Source organism: Elephas maximus, chromosome 3 (assembly GCF_024166365.1).
Source record: "Elephas maximus indicus isolate mEleMax1 chromosome 3, mEleMax1 primary haplotype, whole genome shotgun sequence".
Classification (NCBI taxonomy): Eukaryota; Metazoa; Chordata; class Mammalia; order Proboscidea; family Elephantidae; genus Elephas; species Elephas maximus.
This window is the reverse complement of record NC_064821.1, coordinates 193484759-193507309: the sequence shown is the minus strand read 5'-3', so window position 1 is coordinate 193507309 and position 22551 is coordinate 193484759. Positions and strand designations below refer to the sequence as shown.

The window sequence follows — 22551 nt, the reverse complement described above, 5'->3', positions numbered from 1 at the left end:
TTCTATTCCATTTGTGCTCAGAGTTTTTTCTTTTTTTAACTGTACTTTAGATGAAGGTTTACAGAGCAAATCAGTTACTCATTAAACACTCAATACAGTCATTGTTTTGTGACACTGGTTGCCAACCCCACAACGTGTCAACACTCTCCCTGTCTCGACCATGGGTTCCCTGTTACCAGTTTTCCTGTCCCCGCCTGCCTTCTTGTCCCTGCCCTTGAACTGGTGTGACCATTTGGTCTCATTTTGTTTTATGGGCCTTCTTTGGCTGAAGGGTGAACTTCAGGAGTGACTTTAGTACTGAATTAAAGGGTTGTCCAGGGACCATACTCTCAGGGTTTCTCCAGTCTCTGTAACACCAGTAAAAAAAAAGTGTTTTTTTTTTTGTGAGTTAGAATTTTGTTTTGCTCAGAGTTTTTATCAAGAATGGTATCAGTGTTGTTGCTGTTGTTAGGTGCCATCGAGACAGTTCTGACTCAAAGCAACGCTATGTACAACAGAGCAGAACAATGCCAGGTCCTCCCCAGTCTCACAATAATTGTTATGCTTGAGCCTGTTGTTGCGGCCACTGTGTCAGTCCATCTCATTGAGGGTCTATCTGTTTTTCACTGACCCTCTACTTTACCAAGCATGATGTCCTTCTCCAGGGACTGGTCCCTCCTAATAACATGTCAAAAGTATGTAAGACGAAGTCTCGCCACCCCTGCTCCTAATGAGCATTCCGGCTGTACTTCTTCCAAAACAGATGTTTGTTCTGGCAGTCCATGGTATATTCGATATTCTTCACCAACACCGTAATTCAAAGGCATTAATTCTTCTTCGCTCCTCCTTGTTCACTGTCCAGCTTTTACATATATATGAAGCAACTGAAAATAACATGGCTTGGGTCAGGTGCAACTCAGTCTTTAAAGTGACTTTTTTTTTTTTTTAAATAATTTTAAAGAGGTCTTTCGCAGTAGATTATAGTTCATAGAATGCATTTTCTGCACTGACGGACAAAGAATACCACCCTGATGCACACCTTTCCTAATTTTATACCGCACAGTATCCCCTTGTTTGGTTTGAATGACTGCCTCTTGGTCTATGTACAGGTTCCTCATCAACACAATTAAGTGTTCTGGGATTCCCATTCTTTGCAATGTTATCCATAATTTGTTATGATCCACACAGTCGAATGCCTTAGTATAGTCCATAAAACACACATAAACATCTCTCTTTCTGGTATTCTCTGCTTTCAGCCAAGATCCATCTGACATCAGCAATGATATCCGTCGTTCCATAGCCTCTTCTGAATCTGGCTTGAATTTCTGGCAGTTTTGCGCTGATGAACTGCTGCACCTGCTTTTGAATTATCTTTAGCAAAATTTTACTTACATGTGATATTATTGATATTGTACGATAATTTTTGTATTCTGTTGGATCACCTTTCTTTGGAATGGGTACAAATATGGATTTCTTCCAGTTGGTTGGCCAGGCACCTGTCTCCAAATTTCTTGGCGTACACAAGTGAACACCTCCAGCACTGCACCCGTTTGTTGAAACATCTCAGTTGGTATTCCGTCAATTCCTGGGGCCTTGTTTTTTGCCAAGGCCTTCAGTGTGGCTTGTACTTCTACCTTCAATACCATCAGTTCTTGGTCATATGCTACCTCCTTGAATTGGCTGAACGTCAACCAGTGCTTTCTGGTACATGGACTCTGTAGTCCTTCCATCTTCTTTTGATGCTTCCTGTGTCATTCAGTGTTTTGCCCATAGAAGCCTTCAATATGGCAAATTCAAGCTTGAATTTTTTCTTCAGTTCTTTCAGCTTGAGAAATGCCAAGTGTGTTCTTCCCTTTTGGTTTTCTAACTGCAGGTCTTTTGCACATTGCATTATAAATCTTTGTCTTCTTGAACTGCCTTTTGAAATCTTCTGTTCAGCTCTTTTACTTCATCATTTCTTCCATCTGCTTTAGCTGCTCTACGTTTAAGAGCAAGTTTCAGAGTCTCTTCTGACATCCATTTTGGTCTTTTCTTTCTTTCCTGTGTTTCTACTGACCTTGTACTTTCATCACGTATGATTATCTCTGTTGTCATCCCACAAGTTGTCTGGCCTTCAGTCATTAGTGTTTGATGTGTCAAATCTATTCCTGAGACAGTCTCTAAATTCAGGTGCGATATATTCAAGGTTGTATTTTGGCTCTTGTGGACTTGTTTCAATTTTTTTGAGCTTCAACTTGAACTTGCATACGAGCAACTGATGATCTGCTCTGCGGTCAGCCTCTGGCCTTGTTCTGATGATATTGAGCTTCTCCATTGTCTCTTTCCAGATAGAGTCAACATCATTTCTGTGTATTACATTTGGCGAGGTGAACACAGTCGTTATTTATGTTGTTGCAAAAAAGTATTTCCAAATGAGTAAGTTGTTGGTAGCAAAATTTTATCATGTGATCTCTGCTTCATTTGCATCACCAAGGCCATATTTTCCAATTACCAATCCTTCTTTGTTCCTAGCTTTCACATTCCAGTCACTGGTAATTAGTGAAGCATCCTGACTGCACGAGTTTCAGACTACAGAGTTGTAAAAATCTTTAATTTCTTCATCTTTGGCATTAGTGGTTGGTGCATAAATTTGAATAAAAGGCGTACCAAGTGGTCTTCATTGTAGGCGTATGGATATTATCCTATCACTGACAGTGCTGTACTTCACGTTAGATCTTGAAATGTTCTTTTTGACAATGAATACGATGCCATTCTTCTTCATCATTCCCAGCATAGTAGACCATATGGTTGCCCGATTCAAATTGGCCAATACCAACCCATTTCAGCTAATACCTAAGATACCAATCTTAATGCATTCCATTTAATTTTTCACAACTTCCAATTTTCCTATATGCACACTTCTTACCTTAGACGTTCCAATTATTAATAGATGTTTGCAGCTGTTTCTTCTTGTTTTGAGTCAAGCCAAATCGGCAAATGAAGATCCTGAAAGCTTTATTTCATCCATATCATTAAGGTCGACTCTACTTTTTTTTTTCTACTTTCAGGAGGCAGCTCTTTCCCAGTGGTATTTTGGAGTGCTGTCCAACCCTGAGCGGATCATCTTCTGGCACTGTATCAGAAAATGTTCTGCTGCTATTCATAAGGTTTTCACTGGCTATTTTTCAGAAGTAGACCACTAGGTCCTTCTTCCCAGTCTGTCTTAGTCTGGAAGCTCTGCTGAAACTTGTCCACAATGGGTGACTCCTGCTGGTGTTTGAAATACTGGTGGCAAAGCTTCCAGCATCACAGCAACAGGCAAGCCACCACAGTATGACAAAGGGACAGATGAGTGATGGATATGCTTATTAGAACAGCTAAAATAAAAAATACTGATTAATATCAATTATTGGTGGGAATGTAAATTGGTACTGCCACCCTAGAAAATTGACAATTGCTTATAAAACTAAACATGCACTTAACCATATGACCCAGCAATTGAACTTTTGGTTATTTATCCCAGAGGGGTGGAAAAAATTCACAAAAAAACCTGTATGTAATGTTCACGGAAGCTTTATTTGCAATAGCAAAAAAACCTGGAAACAACCCCAATGTCCTTCAATTGGTGAATAGTTAAATCTGGTACCTCATACAATGGAACACTGCTCAGCAATAAAAAGGAAGAAAATACTGATATATGAAACAATCTAGATGGGTCTCAAGGACAGTATGCTTAGCAAAATAGGTTAACACTAACAGGTTACACACTATGCAATTCCCTTTACAAAACATTCTGTAAATGGTAAAATCATAGAGGTAGGGAACAAACTAGTGGTTGCCAGGGGATGGGGATGAGGTAGTGGCATAGATATTAAGGGGCAGCACAAGGAAGTTCCACTTGTGGTGTTGGAACAGTTCCGTATCTTGATTGTGAAGGTGTTTACATGAATCTACACATGGGATAAAGTTCCCTGGGTGGTGCTAATGGTTAAATACTTGACTACTAACAGAAAGGTTGGTGGTTCGCATCTACCCAGAGGCACCTCAGAAGAAAGGCCCAATGATCTACTTCTGAAAGATTATAGCCACTGAAAACCCTATCATGTGCAGCTCTATTCTGACACTCACGGGTCGCCATGAGTTGGAATTGACTCAACTGGCAGCTGGCTTTTGTTTTGTGAATACGTGCGGTAAAACTGTACAGAATTATATATACGCACATTACTGAAATGGTGGAAACTGAAGAAGGTATCTTGCCTGGCCAGTAATCTTTTATCAATGCTAATTTCTTAGTTTTGATACTTCACTAATTATATGTCATCATGGGGAAAGCTGAGTGAATGGTACATGAGACTTAGTACTGTATTTTAAGTTTCCTGTGAGTCTATAATTATTCTAAAATTAAAAAATTAAACAAAAAAGAGATGTGTTATCAGAGGCCTATATCTGGGGAAGTGATAATTAGCATATGACACTGGAAAAGTTAGAAGTTAACTCGTGTATTAAATACTTATTACCTAATATGTGCCCAGAGGAAGACTGGTAGCATAGTGGTTAAGAGCTCAGCTGCTAAAGAAAAGGTTGGCAGTTCATATTCACCAGCTGCTCCTTGGAAACCCTACGGGGCAGTTCTACTCTGTCCTATAGGTCGAGTCAGAATTGACTCAACAGCAACGGCTTGGTATGGGTTCTGATGTGCCCAGAGCTGTATGAAGTTATTTAATCTTCTAGAAATTAGTGATCTAGGTATTAAAGAGAAAAAAACTCAATTAGAGTATCTAAATTAACCTAACTAACCTAGTTGCCAAGAAACACTATTCCTTATAAAATAACAGCATGGAAAAAACTTGCACATACCACATTTCTACCTGTTTCTTATCTTCCTTTAATCTGCATCTACGTTTACTACAAGATTGCAAAAACCAGGTATTCTTGGTAACAAGAGCAGAAGGAGAAAATGATGGAATTCCTCAGATATATCTAAAACAAAGGCATGAGTCAACGCCTTAAGGAGTAAGCCAGCAGCTATTAATCTTTCTCAGGTCATGTCACTGTCGTTAGACGCTGCTGAGTCAGCCCCTGACTCATGGAGACCCCATGCATAACAGAAGGAAATGCTGCCCGGTTCAGTGCCATTCCCATGATGGTTGCACATCTAACTGTTGTGATCCATATGGTTTTCATCGGCTGATTTTTGCAAGCAGATCACCGGGCTTTCTTCCCTCAACATCACTAGGCATTAGGAAAATGCAAACCAAACCACAATGAGATACTAGGATGGCTAAAATAAAAAGGATAGACGGTAACAAGTGTTGACAGGGATGTAGAGAAATAGAACCCTCACATATTGCTGGTGGGATTGTAAAACGATGCAGTTGCTTTTTAAAACTGTGGAAGTTCCTCAAAACATTAAACAGAGTTACCATATGACCCAGCAATTTCACTCCTACCTACGTCACCAAGAGAAATGAAAACATATGTCCACTCAAAAACTTGTACACAAATGTTCATGACAGCATTGTTCATTACAGTTGAGAAATGGAAACAACCCAAATATCCATGAACTGATGAATCGTTAAACAAAACATGGTATAATCAGGCAATGGAATACTATTCAGCAATAAAAAGTAATGAAGTACTGATACATGCTACAACATAAAACTTGAAAACTAAGTCAAAGAAGCCTGCTGCAAGTGTCCAATAAATAGGCAAATCCATAGAGACAGGAAGTTAGATTAGTGGTTACCAACAGGGACTGGAAAAGGAGGGAAGAATAATGGCTAACAGGGTGATAAAAATATTCTAAAATTAGATAGCGGTTGCCTAACTCCATGAATATACTTAAAACCACTGAACTGTATAAAAGTGTGAATTTTATGGTATGTGAATATAACATTAAAGCTGTTATAATGCACTATGTGCCAGATATCATGCTACGTACATGCTTTACGTCTTCACGGTATCCTCTGGAGGTTATTTGTATCAGCTGTTGCTGCATATAAAGCACCAAAAACTCAGGACTTAAAACAATAACAATTTATTATTGCTTACAAATCTATGGCTACAGGTTGGCTGGTAGTTCTGGTCTGGGCTAGGTGTGGCTACTTCTGCTGAGTTTCTTTCCTCAAACACCTGAGGTTGGCTGGCTGGTCTAGGCTAGCCTTAGCTGGGTGACTGATTCTGTTCCACACTGTCTCGTATCCTCCAGCAACCTGGCCTGGGCTTGTTCTCACAGTAAAGGTCTGAGAGAAAGGGCTGAAACACATAAGGCTTTTTGAAACTCCGCCCCCTCACCCGCACGGTAACATCTGTAACATTCTGCTGCAGCTCATTCTAGGCCAATCCAGATCCAAGTGGTGGGAAACAGACTTTTCCTCCTTGACGGGGGGAGCTGAGAAAAATCACAATTTTACTAAGATGGAAACCACTGTACAGTTAGAAAATGGTGAAGCCTGGATGTAGACATGGTTAGTGAACTTAAGCGCCCATTCTTTTTTTTTTTTTTGTAATTAGTTTACTTACTGTGTTTCAAGTGAAAGTTGACAAATCAAGTCGGTCTCTCATATAAAAAGTTACACACACCTTGCTATGGACTCCTAGCTGCTCTCCCCCTAATGAGACAGCACACTCCTTCTCTCCATCCTGTATTCCCCATGTCCATTCAACCAGCTCCTGTCCCCCTCTGTATTCTTATCTTGCCTCCAGACAGGAGCTGCCCACATAGTCTCATGGGTCTACTTGAGCCAAGAAGCTCACTCCTCGCCAGTATCATCATCTGTCTTATAGTCCAGACGAGGCCCTGTCTGAAAAGTTGGCTTTGGGAACGGTTCCAATCTTGGGCTAACAAAGGGTCCAGGGACCATGAGCTCCAGGGTCTCTCTAGTCTAAGTCAGATCATTAAGCCTGGTCTTTTTATGAGAATTTGAGATCTGCATCCATCAGGGATTTACTGCTCCATTGGGGAGATTCTCTGTTGTGTTCCCCATCAGGGCAGTGATTGATAGTAGCCAGGTACCATCTAGTTCTTCTGGTCTCAGGCTGATATAGTCTCTGGTTTATGTGGCCTTTCTGTCTCTTGGGAAGACCCCATATTCCTTTTTTTTTTTTTTAATTTTTATTGTGCTTTAAGTGAAAGTTTACAAATCAAGTCAGTCTCTCATACAAAAATTTATATACACCTTGCTATATACTCCCAATTGTCCTTCCCCTAATGAGACAGCACACTCCTTCCCTGTACTCTCTCTTTTCTTGTCCATTCCACCAGGTTCTGACCCCCTCTGCCCACCTATCTCCCCTCCAGGTAGGAGATGCCCACATAGTCTCATGTGTCTACTTGATCCAAGAAGTTCATTTTTCACCAGTGTCATTTTCTATCCCATTGTCCAATCCAACCCGTCTGAAGAGTTGGCTTTGGGAACGGTTCCTGTCTTGGGCTAACAGAAGGTCTGGGGACCATGGCCTCTGGGGTCCTTTTACTCTCAAACCATTAAGACTGGTCTTTTTACGAGAATTTGGGGTCTGTACCCCACTGCTCTCCTGCTTCCTCAGGGGTTGTCTGTTGTCTTCCCTGTCAGGGCAGTCACTGGTTGTAGTCGGGCACCATCTAGTGCTTCTGGTCTCAGGCTGATGTAGTCTCTGGTTTATGTGGCCGTTTCTGTCTCTTGGGCTCATAATTACCTTGTGTCCTTGGCGTTCTTCATTCTCCTTTGATCCAGGTAGGTTGAGACCAACTGATGCATCTTAGATGGCTGCTTGCTAGCTTTTAAGATGCCACTCTCCAAAGTGTGATGCAGAATGTTTTCATAATATTTTATTATGCCAATTGACTTAGATGTCCCCTGAAACCATGGTCCCCAAATCCCCGCCCCTGCTATGTTGGCCTTTGAAGCATTTGGTTTATTCAGGAAACTTCTTTGCTTTTGATTTAGTCCTATTGTGCTGACCTTGCCTGTACTGTGTGTTGTCTTTCCCGTCACCCAAAATAGTTATCTACTATCTAATTAGTGAATACCCCTCTCCCTCCCTCCCTCCTCCCTTTCGTAACCATCAAAGAATATTTTCTTCTCTGATTAAACTATTTCTCGAGTGCTTATAATAGTGGTCTTATACAATATTTGTCTTTTTGCAACTAATTTCACTCAGCATAATGCCTTCCAGATTCCTCCATGTTATGAAATGTTTCACAGATTCATCACTATTCTTTATCTATGCATGATGTTCCATTGTGTGAATATACCATAATTTATTTATCTATTCATCCATTGATGGGCACCTTGGTTGCTTCCATCTTTTTGCTATTGTAAACAGTGTTGCAATGAACATGGATGTGCATGCATTTCTCTGTTCCTGTAAAGGCTCTGTGAGTCTTAATTGACTCGACAGCAGTGGGTAGTGGTATAAAGGCTCTTATTTCTCTAGGATATATTCCAAGGAGTGGGATTCCTGGATTGTATGTAGTTCTATTTCTAGCTTTTTAAGGAAGCGCCAAATCGATTTTCAAAGTGGTTGTACCATTTTACATTCCCACCAGCCATGTGTAAGTGTTCCAGTCTCTCCACAACCTCTCCGACACTTATTATTTTGTGTTTTTTGGATTAATGCCAGCCTTGTTGGAGTGAGATGGAATCTCATTGTAGTTTTGATTCGCATTTAAGAGCCCATATTCCCTGTACATATTTTCTCCCATAGTTGCCTCAATTTGTGCAGCTATTTGTTAATCTTGATCTTAGCTAAGAAAAAGTGAATTATTAAAATTCACTTTAGTAACTTTGAGCATTGTTTTAGTCTGTTGAAATGTTTTCTGAGATTTTTTAATTAATAAAATAGTTTTTTCATAATTTTTAACATTTACTTATAAAGTTAACCAATGAGAACTAAAAAATTGTTTTGATAAAATTTTAAAACAGAAATTCCAGAACAGAGTTGCAGTTTTTTAAATCAGTCTTGATATCCAATGACATTTGGTTTTTCATTTTTGCTTGTATAATATTAAAAATCTTGTGTCATACAGGTAAGTAGTTGCAAGTGGTATCCAACTGTAATAGTCAAAAGATCTTTTATCTTGAAGTAATTACACTTAAGAAGAGTTGTAAAGACAGAACAAAAGCTTTCCTTAGACCATTTGGAAACCTGGTGGCGTAGTGGTTAAGAGCTACAGCTGCTAACTAAAAGGTCAGAGTTCAAATCCACCAGGCGCTCCTCGGAAACATTATGGGGCAGTTCTGCTCTGTCCTATAAGATCGCCATTAGTTGGAATCGACTCGACAGCAGTGGTTTTTTTACACCCTTTATCCAGCTTCCCCTAACATTAGCCTCTTATATAACCACAGTAAGATGATCGATACTAATAAATTAACATTGGCACAATACTATTAACTAATGCCCTCTTTCTATTACAGGATTAAATCCAGGACCCTACACATGCAGATCTTTTTTTTCTCTAAATCTAACACCAACATATTACCTGCCCTTTTAACACTGAGGGGAGCCCTTGTGGCACAGTGGTTAAAGTGCTCAGCTGCTAACCAAAATGTTGGTGGTTGGAACCCACCAGCCACTCTGAAGGAGAAATATGTGGTAGTCTGCTTCTGTAAAGATTTACTGTTTTGGAAATCCTATAGGACAGTTCTACTCTGTCCTATAGGATAGCTGTGAGTCAGAATCAACTCGATGGCAGTCGGTTTGGTTTGGTTTTGGTTTTTTAACTCAGAGAAAACTATAAATTTGAAAAATATCTCAATGATCTCATCCAAGTCACCAACGCAACTGTTTAACTGGATAGGGTTCCCTAAAAAGTCCTAAAACACAGTCCTAGATCAGTGGTTTTCAACTTTGGCAGCACATTAGAATCACCTAGGTGATATACTTTAAAAACCGTGATGCCCAGACTGTACCTCAGACCAATTAAATCACAATCTCTGGTCATGGTACCCAGACATTGGTAGTTTTTGAAGCTCCCCAGCTGAATCCAATGTGCAGCCAAGAGTGAGAACCAATGCATAGATGTTAATAAGTGAGAGAACTTCAACCCACTTATTTAATATGTATTCTTTGGATATGGTTAATCAACCAATTCGTAATTCAGTATACATTTCTCCAGAGAGCAGTGGTGGTTCAGTGGTAGAATTCTGATCTTCCACGCCAGAGACCCAGGCCTGGCCAATGCACCTCGAGCACAGCCGTCCCCACCCCATCTGTCGCTGGAGGCTTGTGTGTTTCTGTGATGCTGACCAGGTTTCAGCAGAGCTTCCAGACTAAGACAGACTAGGAAGAAGCCTAGGGATCTACTTATGAAAATCCTATAGATCACAGAAGTCTAACTCATGTGCATAAGGTTGACATAAGTCAAGTCGAAAGTCAACTTGACAGCAGCAAACGACAACACACATTCTCCAGAAATCCATGAGAGACTCAAATGCCTTCCTTTAACGAAGGCATGATACACATAATAGCATCACTGCGTCACCAGAGACCCTTCCCAGGAATTCTAACTAGAAGAATATATTACTCTGCCATGACTTCTTTAAAAAAAAATTATTTTCTTGTTATTGGGAATATACACAGCAAAACACACACCAATTCAACAGTTTCTACATGTACAATTCAGTGACAATGATTATATTCTTCAAGTTGTACAACCATTCTCACCCTCCTTTTCTGACTTGTTCCTCCCTCATTAACATACAGTCACTGCCCCCTAAGTTTCCTATCTAATCTTGCTGTTGTCAATTTGAGCCCATATACATAGGTCTTGAAAAAGCACAATGCTCAGGGCTGGCATTCTTTACTAGTTAAGTTAAACTACTGTTTGGTTTTAAGAAGACTTCAGGGGATATTTTTGGTTTAAAGATTATGTCAGGGTAATAGTTTCAGGGGTTCATCTAGCCCCCATGGCTCCAGAAAGCCTGGTGTCCATGAGAATTTCAAATTCTGTTCTGCATTTTCCCCTTTTGACCAATATTCTATGGAATCTTTGATTAAAATGTTCAGTAATGGTAGCTGGATGCCATCCAGTTATTCTGGTCTCATGGTGCCATGAATTTTTTTTTTTTCTTTTACTGAAACCAAACTGATTCTAAGGATGGCTAATTTTCTTCTTTTTTAAGTTAGCAGTTCTAAACTGGGGGCAATTTGACAGTGAACGTCTGGAGGCAGTTTTGTTAGTTACAACTAGGGGGGAGGGTACTGCTGGCACCTAGTGAGTCCAGGCCATGGATGTTGCTAAACACTCTACTGTGCAAAGGAAAATCACCCACAATAAAGACTTATCCAGCCCCAAGCGTTAGTAATTTCAAGGTTGAGAAATCCCGCTGAGAAATCCTGAATCCTATAGAATAAAAATTGGTTCGTGGAGACTAATTTCAGTTGGGGGGAAAAAAAACAGAATTATATATTGCATTTTACAATCTTCATTATGTCCATTCCCCCAAGTTTGGATTACTAAAGTGACATTTGGGTTACAGAAGTAAAAGAGCTTGAAACACACCTATCATGACAAACATCAATAGCGCAAAGTAAGTTCTCAATTAGTCTCCATTTCTGAAAAGGGAGCAAGTGGTGATACAACATATACTGTTTCTCCTAAAGGAGGAAGTAAAGGAAGGAAGGAAATAGAAGGGACTGTGACAGGTTTCAAGGCTAGAGAATATTCTGGACATTCCTCAACAAATGGAACCTGGTATTAGACTCCAGGCTGGTGAAAATTCTGAAAGACCCTTAAAAGCTTTACAAAGGCCATTTTATGTGTACGCACATGCCCAGGATTAACACCTTACAATTTTCTGGCTCAGCAGTAGACCTATATTGGCTTCAACCTAACTGTATGTTCAGATTATGGTTCTGAAGTGGAGATGTGTAAAGATAAAGACTTAGAAAGGTGACACAAAACTTTTTGATCTATTGGGGTGCTAGTATTATAATATTCTTTCTTGACTTTTATTTCTAACGTTATTAGTAACAATTAGCAATTTTAGTAATAATATTGTCTGTGTAATAAGAACTGTCTAAGCTTTTTTTGTTTTTTTAAAGCTTTATTAAGGTGTCCGTGTTTAAAAAAAAAAAAGGTCTTTTTTAAAAACCACTTTATGTAGTGATATAGTAAAAATATAGGGTCCTCGGCTACTAACCAAAAGGCCGGCAGTTCAAATCCACCAGCTGTTCCTATGAAACCCTATGGGGCAGTTCTACTCTGTCCTATAGGGTTGCTAGAAGTTGGAACCAACTTGACGGCACCTAACAACAGCAGCAACAACACATATATAAAAAGGAGCCCAAACGGCACAGTGGTTAAGTGCTCTGCTAACCGAAAGGTAGGCAGTTTGAAACCATAACCTGCTCTGTGGAAGAAAGGTGTGGCATTCTGCTCCCTAAAGATTCACAGCCTTCGAAACCATATGGGGCAGTCCTACTCTGTCCTACATGGTCACTACGAGTCGGAATGGACCCAACGGCAATGGATTTTTTATGTACATAAGATTATTCAATTGCAACACTGTTCCTAATATTAAAAGATTAGAAAAAACCTAAATATCCACCTACAGCTGGTAAGTAAATAGCACACCCATTCAACGGAATACCATGCAGCTGTTAAAAAAAGAAATAAACTCTCCATCATACTGATAAGGTCTGTAATTCGCATTAAGTGAAAAACACAAAGTGATGAACAAGGGTATACAGCAGGTTATCGTTTGTGCAAAACAGGAGGAAACATATCCAATTTGCTGGTAAAAACATAAATATTTTGAAGGAGATAAAAAACCTGGTAATCCTAGTTGCCTTGTCAGAGGGAAAATGGGCTCTTGGCCAGGAATAGGAGGGAGAGTAGTGTCTTTTGTACCTTTTGAATTCTGAATCATGTAACTAGTGTTACCTAGGCAAAGAATAAATTAAAACAATTTATATCAAGAAAACCCCAGTGAGTCCCTTTAAAACTAATATACAATTGTTCTGTATGAATTTTCTTTCTGTATACAGAAAACCCTGATGCAAATTGTGTTAGGCTGAAATTGAAGATAATTAAAAATCGTGGGCCCCGACCCCCAACAGCGGAGCCCTGGTGGCACAGTGGTTAAGAGCTCAGTTGCTAACCAAAAGGTCGGCAGTGCGAATCCACTAGCTGCTCCTTGGAAACCCTGTGGGACAGTTCTAGTCTGTCCGACAGGGATGCTATGAGTTAGAGACTTAATGGCAACAGGTTTGGTTTTTTTTTTTTTTTGGTTTACCCCCAACTATATGCTAAATTCATCTCGGGAAATTTTTGATAAATTCTTCGGTTTCTCAGATGAGTTAACTTTCACATAACAGTCTCTACAGGAAAAATGACATTCTCTATAGGACCTGGGTTCTAGGCTAGGGTTCTGATATTTACTTGTTTTAGGTCTGTAAACGTTCCTTTTCTCTCTGAGCCCAAGTTTTCTATCTGGAAAACAAGGGCGTTAAACAGTTTTGTAAGATTAAAAAAAATAAAAACTCAATTTTTTTTTTTTTTGGTAATGGAACCAAGTTAACAGCAATCTGTAGTACCAAAGTGTAAAACAGATAAAAAGGCTGTGCTGGAAAAGGCAGGAGAATGGAGTATCTGCTTCAGCTTCCCTTTTTGTCCAGCTCCTAACACATCTGAAAAAACTTAAGGTTCCAAAGAACTCAAGTAATCATGATCCCACAGTAACATTTATTAAGCACTTTCTATGTCCCAGGCATGTGAGTGAACTTGTCTTATCTTCACAACAACCCTATGAGGCAGGTACTATCATCATCTCCATTTTACAGACAAGGTGACAAAGAGGCAAATATGGCAGAATGGTTAAAACCACGGATTCTAAAATCTAATTATTGGGATTTGAAACCCAGCTGTCCCACTTAATAGTTGTGTGACCTTAAGCAAGTTAAACTTTGGGTGTATGTTTCCTCATTGTAAAATGGAGATGATAGTATCTAAATCACAGGACCATTACAAGAATTAAATTACTTCCAAATTATCAGCTTGTTATTACTACTGAGGCTCCACCCAAGCTCACACAGCTGACAAGTAGAGAAGCTCAGCTTTGAACCCATGCAGTCTGGAGCGTATATTTCTACTCTGCGAAAAGCCAATCCCACCACATGTTTGTCAGTTTGTCGCACTGTGGTGGCTTGCGTGCTGCTATGATGCCGGAAGCTATGCCATCGGTATTTCAAACACCAGCGGGGTCACTCATGGTGGACAAGTTTCAGCAGAGCTTCCAGACTAAGACAGAAAGTCCTGGCGATCTACTTCCAAAATTCAGACAGTGAAAACTTCATGCATCACAACAGAGCGTCTCTGGACACAGCGCTGGAAGATAAGCCCCCTGGGTCGGGAGGCACTGTCCAACGGCTGCGACAGCGGACTCAAACACACCAGTGATGGTGAAGATGGCGCACGACTGGGCAACGTTTCATTGTTATACGTACACAAGGTCGCAAGAATCAGAGCCAACTCAATGGCAACTAAAACGACAACAAAAGGCTGTCATCTAAAGCAGGAGTTTAAAATCTCAAAAATTTCAGTTCTTCCCTTGTTAAATTAAAAAAAAATTATCTATGGACTCTTATGCTTATATAACATTCATCCATAACTTGTTAAATGTAAAGGCAACCCTCGACCCTATTCCAATAAGTTTTATTTTCAAAAATTTTAACATTTAAAAACTTATTTTAAAAGCTTGCATTAAAAAGCTTCTTCTGTTGATCTACACTGTATTTAGACAACATTCCAGCAAGGAAGCACCATGAAATAAATGTTTAATTACTTCTACTCTAGTGGGGAGGTCTGAGGGCAGCTCAGCGAAGACTGTGGCTGTACGGCAGTATCATAGAGCCCAGCTGTCTATTTACAGCTTGAGAACTGATGCCAAGAGAAACAGAGCAGCAGGGAAATACTGGAAATCTAGGCAGCTTTGTTGAGTGTCTATCGCTACGCATGAAGAAAAAAACCTCAATTAAACCACACCCTCATTGAAATGAGAGCATAAAACCACAATCCAAGGCAGTTGGAAGCTAGCTGTGATTGGCACTCCTTTGGTCTTAGTTTCCTATTGGGGTTGTAACAAATTACCACAAACTCAGTGGCATAAAACTACACAAATTTATTATCTTAGTTATGTAGCTCAGAAGTCAAAATGATTCTCACAGGGCTAAGATCAAGGTGTTGACTGGGCTGCATCCCTTTCTGGAGGCTTTAGGAGAAAATCACTTTTCTTGCCTTTTCCAGCTTCAAGAGGGTGCCCACAATCCTTGACTCAGGCCCTCTTTCATTTCAAAGCCAGTAATGGCCAGGCCAGTGTTTCTCACATCACACCACTTTGACACTATTCTTCTACCTCTTTCATCCATCTTTTAAGGACCCTTGTGATCTACTCAGATAAGCTCCCTGTTTTAAGGTCAGCTAATTAGCAACCCTAATTCTATCTGCATGCACCCTTAGGAAACCCTGGTGGCGTAGTGGTTAGGTGCTACGGCTGCTAACCAAGAGGTCAGCAGAATCTGCCAGGCGCTCCCTGGAAACTCTATGGAGTACTCTGTTCTATAGGGTCGCTATGAGTTGGAATCGACTCGACGGCAGTGGGTTTGGTTTTTTTGGTTTTGCACCCTTAAGTCCCTCTTGCCATATAACATATTGGCAGATTCCCCGGATTAGGAAGTGGACATCTTTGGGGCCATTATTCTTCCTTCCACACTTTCCTTGGTTCATATAATTCCGAGTTCATTCATTCAATGAGGTCATTTTACTGAGTACTTAATATACTTTAGTTTCTGGTAGGGTCTGGGGCATACAGGCAATCCCCGGATTACGAATGAGTTCCATTCGTAAACTGAATTTGTACATAAATTTAAACAGGTACAGTTCATTACATCACTCAGTCAAGTGTTTGTCTTAGTATATAGTGTAATTTCCCATGCATAAAAAATACTAAAGAAACACTTCCAAATAAAAGTAGCACCTGTTTGTTATTACAAACCATTGTATTAATCTCCAATTTTTAATATAACAGGCTTTATGGAGGTTGGTTCATAGCTACAGTAAGTCAGACATTCATAGACTGGTGGCTGCCTGTATCTCATTTGCCTATACTTAGCCAACAATTCATGAATCAGAGTAGCTACAGAAAACTACTTGAAGGCAGAGACCATTAGTAACTAACTTTCTTTATATACTGCTGCAGTGGAATTCCACTGTTTCCTCTTTGTAGCATGTGCAATTATGCTGATGATGAGAAATTATACTATGAAGGGAATGTGGTATAATAGAAAAAGTTAGGTTTCAAGGGAAAGGCAAACTAAGGGCTAAAGATCAAGTTACTTCTCTAAGTTTTAGACTTCATCTGTAAAATGGGGATAAAATTACCTATCTCAACGTGTTTTTTACGAGGATTAAACAGGAACACGTGTAATACTCCTGGCATGGTATTCCAAAAATGTTAGTTCTCTTTTCCTTCTGGGCATTTTAAGTATCTAACATTCATCTCAATATTTCCAAGACTTGCCCTGCATTAGATGCTATACACTGGTCTCTGCCCTAAAATGAAGAATGTTGCTGTTTGGATAATACACATGAAATACTTCAAACAAAGAAGGATAAATGTAAACCTAAGTAAGCTCCATGAACAGTAAGGCCTTAAGACTTGGTTTGGAAAAGCAAATACTTCATTTCCTTTTTATTGTAACAGGACAAAACCAACAAAAATGCTAATCCATATTCTGAAATACGGCAAGGGGGAAATTTAGGAGTGTCTATTTGCGCTTTAGGAGCCCCGTTGGCACAGTGGTTAACATCTTGACTGCTAACTGCAAGGTTGTTGGTTCGAACCCACCAGCCTATCCTCGGGAGAAAGATTTGCAGCCTTAGAAACCCTGCAGGGCAGTTCAACTCTGTCCTATAGGGTCACTATGAGTCGGAACAGACTTGAGGATAATGGGTTTATTTGAGCTTCAGAGCATGAATAGGACCTAGAGATCAATTCAGCACAGTGATTTTCAAACTATTCCCTGGATCCCTAGGAGTCTACATATGTGAAGGAAAGGGAAATCCAAGTAGATCCTTCTCCCAATTTATTCTGCTTTACCCTTTGGGTGAAATTAAAAACTACTAAATAAATTTTGCGATTATCTGTGGATTTTAATAGCCCACAAACCAAAACCAAAACCAAACCCACTGCCATCAAGTCAATTCGACTCATAGGACAGAGTAAAACTGCCCCATAGAGTTTCCAAGGCTATAATCTTTACAGCAGCAGAATGCCGTATCTTTCTTCCGTGGAGCAGCTGGTGGGTTCCAACCGCCAATCCTTCAGTGAGCGGCTGAGTGATTAACCACTTTGCCACCAGGGCTCCCATAAACAAAAACCTGTTGCCATCGAGTTGACACCAACATATAGAGCAGAACTGCCTCGTAGTGTTTCCAAGGAGCAGCTGGTGGATTCGAACTGCCGACCATAGTTCCGCTGAATTAAATGACGAAGAAAAGTAAATGTTAGTACAATTTTGAGACACAACCATTTAGTAGCCACAGGAATCTGATGGACCTAGTTTTGCATCGCGTTGTTAAAGATGTGGAAGAGAACACAGACTACCAATTACACCCACAAACATTATCAACACCAACAGTACTTTAAATGATAACATAATAACACTCTGCACTTTCTCTGTGCCTAGGAGCTAATTTTTTTTTGCGTATATTATCTTATTTCACACATCAACCCTGAAGGCAGATTTGAAGTTATTTTTTATGCTCATTGTTTGATTTCTCGTTGATAGGAACTAAGAAAAATAACGTGTTGAAGGTCACACGAGACGTAGGCGGTCGAGCCTAAAATCGAACTACAATTACATGGTTTCTTTAACCTCTAACATCAGGCTGGGTGCCCTGGTGGCGCAGTGTTTAAGAGCTTGGCTGCTAACCAAAAGGGCGGCAGTTCAAATCCACCAGGCGCCCCTTGGAAACCCTATGGGGCAGCTCTACTCTGTCCTAAAGAGTCGCTGTGATTCGGAATCGATTCGATGGCAAGGGGTTTTTAACATGAGGCTTCCTTATGAGACTGGAGTTGTACCATCCATTAGGTGGGAGAAGAGTGCACAGAAACACCATCACGTGTAGGCACTAGTGTGAAATCTGAGAAATCTAAGGTGCCAAAAAGGAGGAAAAAAAAAAAAAAAAAACCGTGGACGAGCAAAGACCACGGCACCGGTTCTGCCGAGGTCCTCCTCCCGCCGACCCTACTGACCTCTCTCCCTACCTCACGGAAGTTCGGAGTCCCGCTCCTTTCCCTCATCGGTATAACCCCGGGGCCGGTTCATTCTCTCACCATGAGTCGGGGACCGGTGGTCCTGACGCGGTGAACCGCACACCCTTTAAGCCGCAACAGCGAAGAACGCTCAATCGGACGGCAGGAAGCTACTTAACGCGCAGCCGCCGCGGCTTCCAACCACCTGCCAGCGGAGGGGAGCGAGGCCGCCTCGGACCCGCTCACCACGGCGGGAAGAGGAGAAGGGAAGTGAGACACGGCGCCGCGGCAACGAGCCTGGAAAGGTAAGTAAGTATAGGTCTCTGATCACCACCAGCGTAATTCCACTCATAACCACAAGCTCTGCCCGCTTTCTCCTGTCCTTTTGTCCCTCACCCCTGCGGCCAAGAGGAATGGAACAGTCCCGCGGGGGGGATTGTGGGAGGCGCACGCGCGCGGGGTGGAGGGTAGGGGGGGCCGGAGGAGGAGGAGGCGGCGGCCGTGGCGGCGGTTGGTGGCAGTGGGGGCGGGGAGGGGGGAGGAAAGAAGAGGAGGTGGAGGAGGAGGCTTGGGCTCGCGCTGCTAAAGGTACGCGTGAGGGCCCGCACCAGAGCCGGCTTGACAGGGGCCGGGGGGCTCGGGCGACCGCGCGAGGAGGCGCCCCAGAGCGAGCGCGTACGGGCTGGCGGGCGCGCGGGGCGGCGAGGGCGGTGGGAGCGGCGAAACGAGCCCAGATACACTCAGGCGCGTGCGGGCGGGCGTGCGCGCTCCGCGGCCGGAGTCGGGTGAGCGGGGGGGCGGGCGCGGGGGGGGGAGAACGCGAGGAGGGAGGAGTGGGAGGTGGGGGGGCACGAGGCGCCCTTCGCTCCCTCCCTCCCGAGGAGCTGCCGCCGCCGCCGCTCTGCCGCCGCCGCCGCCATTTTGGGTTCGCTTTGCGGAGGGGGAGAAGATCCCCGTTTTGGTTGTGGGACCCGCCTCCCCTCAGTTTCCCCCCTCAGCCCTACGCCTTTCCCTTCTCCCTCTCGCATTTCCGCCAGTCCGCTCACCCGCCGTCCGCCTCCTGACAAGCGGGAGGGATCTGCCGTGGACCAGGGGAAGCGGAGGAGCCTGGTGGCGGCCGCCCCCTCTTCCCCACCTCCCTGCACTCTCATCTCTCGGCCTCGGCCTCTGACACGGTGAGTAGAAGGGCCTGCGGAGGCCTCTAGGCCTAAGTACTCTCTGAGCGAGTCGAGCCTGGGCTTTCTGGGAGCTGCTGACATCTCCCGGACCTGGACCTCCGGGAGCGAGGTGGTGAGGATGGGGGAGGGGAGAGCTGGGAAGGGGATCCTGAGCTTACCGGGAAGTCCCTCCAGGCGGGAGTGAAGGGGTGTCCCTGACAGGCCGGCTCCTGGCTTGGAGGAGGGGGCGGGAAAGTAAGGCAGTGGAGGCGGAGTCGGTTGTGCCCCTGACGGGGTAGGTTTTGTGTGGGCATGATTGGAGCATCCCCCATAGTCTAGTTTGTATCTGTTTGAGGGATAAGGGGTACAGGGGAGATCATTTTCAGAGGGTGGTTTACCTGTATGGAAAGATTTATGGTGTGTCTCTGACACTCTAAAATGTATGTAGAAACGACAGAATGATTCTAGTGTTATAAGTTTAATAAATGTCAGTGGCTGATTTGTACATGGAACGAGATGTTTTGGTCTAGAAGACAGATGGTCTGTTGGTGTGTAAGCGGCAGTGTTTGTGTGTGTATGCAAGGATGGAAAGTGTTTCCGAAGGGTTTGCCCGTATTTGTGTAAGTGTAATGGAGTTCCTTTTGCAAGTTAGCTCATTTTTAAAATAAACGTTGGCAGGTTTTCTGCAGGTTGATATTTGTAAGTATTTTAGGGTTTGGGAGCACATTATTATTTATTGGGAAATAGCAGTAATGGTAGTATACCAGGCAATATAACACGTATATAGGGTCAGAAAAAGAGAGGAGAAACTTGGAGTGGCTTGAGTCTTCAGGCCAGTTGTGGTCTCGAGAATAGTTTTTGTCTCTTTTTTTTTTTTTCTGAGTAGAGTGAATTGTGTAAATGTGAAGGTCCAGAACATCTTTAACAGGGTAATTGCTGTGAGAGTAAAAAGAATGGGTGGTTTTTTCTGATGACCTTGGTTTATATAAACATTTTACTGTAATGTAAAACTTTTATAATTTTTAGAGTGCTCTTTCTGTTTCTTTGTGATCCCTAATCTCTGTGAAAGTAGTAGGATAGATGTTTCCACCCATTTTACAAAATAAGAAACTGAAATATAAAGAGAGAATGACTTTTCCAAAGTCACACATAAAGTTGGTGGCAAAGTTGGGACTAGAATTCAAGCTTTTTGACTGCTGGTCTGGTACTACACGCACCGTACGGCAGTGCCTCAGGAAATCTTCGTCAGGCGTCTGAGTATATTGGAAAGTTAGGAGCATGTATAACTGTTTGGGATTGTAATCAGGAGAGAGCATTTGTGTCACGTGTATGGAATATAGGTTGTCCTTGCCAGTCTGATCTGTATGAAATGGATATCCATGACTATGTTATTTTATGTTTTTGGAGGAAGCAAAAACATTTCTGACAATTTAGCTTGTGTATTTGAGAGAGAGAAGTCTTTCACAGTTTAATTTGTACTAGAGCAGCTGCATGGAGGCTGACAGCTTAACTTTAAATCTATAGGAAGAAGGATCCTTCTTTCATTCATTCAACAAATATTTGTTGAATATCTACTCAATAAATGGTCCCTACTTTGGGGTGACATTAACTAAGGTGACACTGTTGAAATAGCCTGGGTGCATATGAGGGGGATCGCTTGGAATTGAAACTAGAAAACTTTCCTTAAAAATGTATTCATTTTGAAGGAAATTTAAGTCTTTCAGACAGTTTAATACAGAAGAATACAAGAATATGGAACAGAGTGGGCAGTTTGTGATAGGATGTGTTGCCTTTTCCATCTTCTGGTATTTATGAGCAGACTATTTTTGGGAACTGGGAATTGTTGATATATGTGTCTGGGGATACTGGAACTTTTTGGCTGGGCTGATGAAATTCTTTGAAGGACTTATTTTGTAGTAAGGAGCCCCCTCTATGAATACATGGGAAAAATACCAGAATTGAGCAACTTACCTGTATCCCTAGTGGCACAGTGGTTAAGTGCATGGCCGCTAACCTAAAGATTGGTGGTTTGAACCCATCAGCTGCTCCGCTGGAGAAAAATCTGGCAGTCTGCTTCTGTAAAGATTACAGCCTTGGAAATCCCTTAGGGCAGTTCTGCTCTGTCCTATAGATAGCTATGAGTTGGAATTGACTTGATGGCAATTTTTTTTTTTTAACCTTTATCCCACTGGAAAGTATGATGTTTTTTAATAAACTAGATTAGCGATTCTTAAAAGTTTTGGGGTCACTTATTTTCTGAGAATTTGATGAAAGTTACACTGGACCCTCCCTACAGAAAAATGAGCATAATAAGCACAGTAACACAAATTATGTGTACAATTTCAGGGACTTAAACTATAATGGAATAGAAACAATTTATATATTCAGGTCTCATTTGAACATCTGTTTTTTGAGCTTTTGTTTAAGGACGAGAGTAGAGAGATTTCTTGGAATGTCGGTATAAGTTTAACATTGAAGGCTTCTGTGACAGTGAACATTTTGACAGTAAGGAGAATTTTAGCTTTCGTGTTTTTTATTCTTTCCATTCTTCATGGAGCTATTTCTGCAGTTTGAGTACATGATTCTGAATTAGGTGATAAGGGAATATAATACATCACGAATGACTCTAGCTTTGTTTTCTTTTAGTATCTTATTACTCTGAAACTCTTGAGAAATTGGTGCATCTCTACAGTTTTGCATTGGAATTGAGGTTGTTTGCAGCTCTTTTCTTGCGGTTTAGCTTAGTTATAACAAATATTTACTGAGTTAATCCTCGTTGGGGAATACAGTGATGAATGTATGGCCTCTGTCCTTGAAGATGGAGCCCTAGAGGTGCAGTGGTTAAGGTACTCAACTGCCAACTAAAAGGCTGGCTGTTTGAAACCAGCAGTGGCTCTGTAGGAGAAAGATGTGGCATTCTGCTTCTGTAGAGGTTTACAGCCTTGGAAAGCCTGTGGGGTCCCTATGGGTTGGAATCAACTTGATGACAGTGGGTTTGATTTGGTTTAGGTCCTTGAAGAGACTCTGGTCCAGTTGAAGCTATGGACTGTATGATAGTGAAAGGCTTTCAAAAGGACAAGAAGGGAAGCATAAATCTGGAAGTTGAGTTCAGTGACTTAATTGCAAAATTTTTGCTATTACTTATTCTTAAGCTATCAGAGGGGTCTATGGCTACTAACCAAAAGGTCAGTAGTTCG

General features: G+C 41.7%; 2 protein-coding genes across 9 annotated transcripts in view; one reads left to right on the top strand and one right to left on the bottom strand.

Moving 5' to 3' along the window:
- DAP3 (death associated protein 3) overlaps positions 1-19599 on the bottom strand; it is a 46760-nt gene extending 27161 nt beyond the window's left edge. The window contains exons 1-2 of one of the 4 annotated variants that reach the window (XM_049880729.1): positions 19534-19599; positions 18198-18494 (exon numbers count right to left, since the gene is read on the bottom strand). In XM_049880729.1, coding sequence (XP_049736686.1) covers positions 18198-18245 — 48 coding nt within the window. In that variant the 5' untranslated portion in view covers positions 18246-18494; positions 19534-19599. Of the gene's footprint in view, positions 1-18197; positions 18495-19533 lie in introns of those variants that run through there. The other 3 variants (XM_049880730.1, XM_049880731.1, XM_049880732.1) reach the window with 3 other exon arrangements.
- Positions 18733-22551, top strand: part of ASH1L (ASH1 like histone lysine methyltransferase) — a 251495-nt gene continuing 247676 nt past the window's right edge. The window contains exons 1-2 of one of the 5 annotated variants that reach the window (XM_049880707.1): positions 18733-18785; positions 19235-19372. The gene's annotated coding sequence lies outside the window, so the exon portion shown is untranslated. Of the gene's footprint in view, positions 18786-18815; positions 18983-19026; positions 19373-22551 lie in introns of those variants that run through there. The other 4 variants (XM_049880708.1, XM_049880709.1, XM_049880710.1 and 1 more) reach the window with 4 other exon arrangements.